General features: G+C 45.4%; 1 protein-coding gene across 1 annotated transcript; it reads right to left on the bottom strand.

Moving 5' to 3' along the window:
• Positions 1–2,439: 2,439 nt before the first annotated feature.
• K441DRAFT_682026 (uncharacterized protein) lies at positions 2,440–4,163 on the bottom strand (the record flags this gene model as incomplete). The annotated part of the gene is made up of 6 exons (XM_067651527.1): positions 2,440–2,760; positions 2,815–3,105; positions 3,153–3,559; positions 3,611–3,762; positions 3,821–3,896; positions 3,980–4,163. 6 exons carry the CDS (start codon positions 4,161–4,163, stop codon positions 2,440–2,442), a joined length of 1,431 nt encoding a protein of 476 aa, XP_067497712.1.
• Between the last annotated feature and the right edge of the window lie 1,082 nt (positions 4,164–5,245).

The following is a 5,245-nucleotide window of genomic DNA, read 5'->3' as shown; positions in this document are numbered from 1 at the left end:
ATGCCTTTCCTGTGTCTTTTTTACTAAGCCATCCTATCTAGGCTATATATATATTGTTCTCTTTTCCTAGTACCTCTACTACTTTATCTTAAATCTTTTCTTCCTAGTTAAGAACTGCTGTTCGGTTAGCGTTATTAATTTTTACTAGGTAGAGCTGGTCTCGCAGCACCCAAACACTAGGTGCTAAGGTCTTTTAGGCCGCTTCTTTTATATATTAGAGCTCGACTTTATTTCTATAAGTTATCCTAATGCGTGCGGGGTTCCTAGGGTCTTTAATTACTGCTATATAGCGCTAGCTCTCGTGGCCTTTTATTATGCGTATACTATTTTTAATTGCTTACCTAATTACCCCCGGTTATGCTTTATTCTTATTTTCTTCTTTAATTCTAGATATATTAACTATGCAGTATAGCGTATTGGTGATAGTTAATGGTATAGTATTCCTTAACGGGAAGGACGTTAGGTTGCTTAGTTAACTGTTTAGTGGCGTATAGGCAACCTCCGCGTATAACAGATCCGCGCTTAGTGGTGTTTAAATATTAGACAGTTGGGTCTGGATTACCTCTATCTTTTCCATAACCTCTGCTCTAAGCGCGTTAATCTACTCTATAAATATTTTGGTAAGGGCTTTAATTTAGTTTACTTGTGCCTCTTTCTATTCCTCTATTACCCCTAGTAGTAATATAACTAGGTTAGTTAGCACCTTAATCTGCATACTTGTTATATTTATCTTCTCAGTTATTACTTGGTTTGCTGTGGTAGCTGTTGTTACTAATTGCTCTGCTCTCTTTTTAGCCATTGCGCGGTTTCTTATTGACCCTATCTGATCCTCAGGACGTAGTTTTTTCCCTATATGCTTTGATTGTGGTGCCCTAGGGGCCACTGCTGCTACGTGAACCGTATCTTCTATATTGCTCTCGTAACTATTGTGTTCAAAGGCCTTGGCTGTCTTGACGCGTTCCCGACGCGATTGACGCGATAAGCCTCCTTCCCCCTCTGTCGTCTCCATCTTCCCTCTCTTAACTTGAATACTGCGTGTTAGGGGGGGGGTGTATAATATAGATAATCGAGCTCCGTCCTCCGAAAGGCTCTCAGGTAGTAGCCTAGAAGCAGTTAGGTTATGTGACAGAGGCTCAGTTAGAGGGCATGTTCCCGTGACTTAGGTTGAAGCTCTGCACTCCTCTAAGCCACATCAAGCAAAGTTAAATAGTATTATGTTCCTGCGTACCGGCCTGCCAATTACACTATTCCTGCGCCTCTTAGAGCGGCTTCCCGGCCGTCGACCTTCTTGTTATCGGCTGGTCGAAGTATACTTTTTAGATAAGGGGCACTGACTGGATTCTCGGTTGATTACTTCGTATATAAATAAGTAAAATAAAATCGCCAATTGCGCAGGCTGCGTGCAGGCTGCGTGTCAAAAAAACCCGACATAGGCTAGTCGGTCGAGTTGGTAAATGCCCTCAACTGCGCGTTAAATTGCCTTCAACTCTACCCCAATTGCGCCAACTACTCGCAATTCAGGCCATCGACAGAGGACGATATTTTGCCGATGTAACTTCATCTGTCTAGTGACGCAGGCTAAAAGATTGGCCTCGTCTTCCTATTTTCATCTGCCAAATTCCATTTTCTGTCTCGCAGTCGATGAGCATTTCCTTTGTAACGCAGGGTGGGCATATAGAGAATGCGTCTATCGACTGTCAACATATTCGGATCGACTTTGATTCTAAAGGGACTCTATAAGGATGAACTGTCAGCATAGAGCAGCCCTTCTGATCCGTATCAGCACTCACACCTGATTCGCTTTAGTGATTTCCATGACCGAGAGACCTGATCCAACGATGGAGTTTGCATTTTGGTCGAGGATTTTAGCGGCAAACTCTATTATATTTCTTGTCTGGTTTGGGGACAACATTCGCCTCGCGACTTGACCTGGTAGGATGTTACACAGCTCAACTAGAACCCATCTTTTGTCCCTTATGCCAACATTAGCGGCTAGTTTATATAGTGACTCCAGTGTGATACCATGCACTAGGTTATGCGTCACCGGATAGGATGATATAAGGTGCGGTGTGCCAGTGCGCAGCGGGATTTGTAGCAAGTCGGTGATACTGGAAAATACTTACCCCTCGTAAAGTAACTTTGGACTGGTATAGTTTCTTCCTGCCCCTGCGCATTAGTCATTCTGAAGGTCAGATTGCCGCAATTTTGGTTCAAAGGAGAGGGTTCGGCGATCTTATAAACTTGCGCTTCAGTATGGGTTCTCCCTTTGAATCTCGCTTGACGCTGCCCTTCTTATCGGTTTCTTTAGTACATTAAGTCTCAATGCGAAGCCTCTTAACGAAATTTGACAATTTGGATAATTTCCACAACCAAACTCATTTATAAGTCTCAGGAGCGGACCAGATTTATAGATGGAACCCAAGTGGTATACCATCCTCGTCAAACCATATGGTCTCTCTTCATTTTCCGATTTGTTCCAGAAATCTTGCGTTGTGCATACCTATACCACGCTAACCATACGATCAAGACGGCTACTGTCAGAGGGACGGCAATAGCCCAGAATATTCGTATGGATGAGTGGGCTCGGAAATGCGGGGCCGGGAATTCCTCGTCGCTCGAAAGCGTGAAGAACTGCATCCCGAAGATTGTTGCGACGGTCGAAGCAGGTAAGAATACGAGTGTCATGATCGCGATTGTCTTCATGCTACTGCTATCTGTCTTCATAACACAGCTGTCTTGCTGGGTTACAAGGTTGAATGACTAAAGCGAATCAGTTTACTTCAAAATCCAGCGACTTTGAACTTAGAAACTTACCAGGCCAATAATATTCTGCATCCGCTTTTCTAGGCTGTTGACCTTGGCTTGCGTCGATACCATCAAATCTTTCTTGTAGTGAAGAGAGATCTGGGTTCCTCTGGCCACTGGTGGCATTGGATCCCTCTCCGTATAACCATAGTCATGATGAGCTCGCAGGCTTTCGACCATGTTGACAGCACAGTCGGTTGCTTCGCGCATGTAGATGACATTCCGGGCTACTTTATGCAGCATACCGAAGTCAATGTCCCCGGTTGCGCCGTTGAGGTCGGCGGTTTTCTCATTGGTATCCTGGATGGATATCAGCAACTGGTGAAGGCAATCTCGATGTAACGTACATGCTCTACTCCATTGAAGACTTTCCCCAGCGTTCGAACCATGGCGTCTAGGATAAGGTATAGCTCTTCTAGGATAATGTCGTAAAGTATAAAGGGATCTTCCAGGACGTCTTCCCATTCTGGGTGGTCCAGCAGGGTACTGAAGCGACGCATGAGGCCTTCAGGAGCCATGAAGCATATCAACGTCACCCCTCCTGGTTGATTAACAGTAGTCCTAGTGCTTCCACTGCGTGAGAGGGATAATGCTCCTGGATTCTTGGAACCGTCTACAAGTATGAAACCAGGACGGTACCAATCCCGGAAGTTATCCGTTAGCTGCCAGCGTATCCCGCCTTGCCTGGGCCGATGCAACATTACTTCAACCTCTTCGATCTCAATAATCTTGCAGATGAAATGAAGCCAGGCATCTGGTGCATGTCAATAACATTTGCCGTGACAATGTCCAGTTGAAAGCTTACAATGCGGGCCATTTCTCCGCCTTCGTGTGCCAAAGGAGTGAGTTACGGACTGCAGCCTCTCGCAGAGAAAGCTTGGAGGAATGTCGAAAAGCCGGAATAAGCTATGAAGTTCGTAAACATCGCAAGGTCTCGGAACGTCGTGCGGAGCGCAACTAACGTACTTAAGTCATTTCGCTTCCTTCACACTCTTGAAATTAGGGTCGAACAAACATAATTCTCAAATCGCATTTTCGACGGCCAGCCAGCGACGCAACATTCGGCAACTCCTCATAACGGCCCTCACATCCTTCATAATTGTTAACAAGAGAAGGATTGCAGTAATTAAAGTCATGTCACCTCGCATCCATTCCCAAATCTTCAAGTGAATACCACCAGTACTAGCAAGTTCGCCACTTTCTGCCCCTTTTTGTGCAAACTTCTCGTACCACGTGGGATCCTCATTGACTGCGAAGCCTGATCTTCGATCTTCCTGGGCGTTCTGTTGGATTTGCATCGCTGAAGGTGCCGCTTGGACACTGGATGGAGGAATGAAATTCTGGAGCAGTATCGACATTGTGACGAATAAGTGAGAAAGCAACTCATGTCCATCACCAAAATTCAAGGCCGACCACAGCACGAAAGTCCACCTGGACGTTGACTCACCGAGCCTCGAGCCTATTGCAACTTGGAATCTCAAAGGGATACTTCACGTTCGCCAACAACGCCCCCTGTGTTTAGCGGCACGCGCTCGAATGATCGGGTCGAAAAAAGTGGTGGCTGATGACGAAAAGTGCACTGATCCGCGCTTCACCAAGAAATTCGCACGGACCAACATATGCGTACTGCCATTTGCCTTGCGGAGGCTTCCGTGCGGCTCTGCAGGCCGCTTAGAGGGGATCATGACTTGGACGGCTTGCCGGCTGATAATCACGACACCAAAGTCGGATGTAGCCCTGTGTGCCGCCTAAGGGACGGGAAATGCCGGTTCGGATCGACAATCGACTTTTCCTTTTTCCCTTCGAACATTTCTCCCTGCTCAGGGCATGTTCGATAACTTTTTTTGGCCAGGTCGACTCCACCAGGTGGGCGCTCTAAAAAGCCACCTGGGGCCACCTGGGTCCACCTGGTCGCGAACGGGCCACCGATATCGATATCCACCTGGTGCATACTGTTCGTTCGACGCCCCAGGTGGATTTTGGGCAGATTGGCCGTCTTGGCAGCTGAAAAGGAGGTTTCACCTGGAGTTCGCGCCAGCCGCGATTGCGCTCCCAAGTCTAGTAACGTGTTTCACCAGTCAGTGGGACACCCCAAAAACCACCAAAAATCAGAAAATTAGTGCCTTAATCTCTCAACAATAGCTTAATAATAAATTATAAAATTTTATAGTTGGCTTTTTATACCTACTTTAAGACTCTTATTTAACTTTAAAGGTAATTTATTTAGTACTTTTAGAGATATAGGAATTCAGCTTAAAATTGGGGGCTAAAACTCAATATCTTAATAACGGCTATTAACGGCTAGGTTTATTACCCTAAAACTTTAATAAGAGTCTTAAAGTAGGGATAAAAGGCCAATTATAAAATTTTAGAATTTATTATTAAGCTATTGTTGAGATATTAAGGTACAGATTTTCTAATTTTTGGTGGTTTTTAAGGT

The sequence above is a fragment of the Cenococcum geophilum genome (assembly GCF_001692895.1).
Source record: "Cenococcum geophilum 1.58 unplaced genomic scaffold K441scaffold_71, whole genome shotgun sequence".
NCBI lineage: Eukaryota > Fungi > Ascomycota > Dothideomycetes > Gloniales > Gloniaceae > Cenococcum > Cenococcum geophilum.
This window is presented reverse-complemented; position numbering and strand designations above follow the sequence as displayed.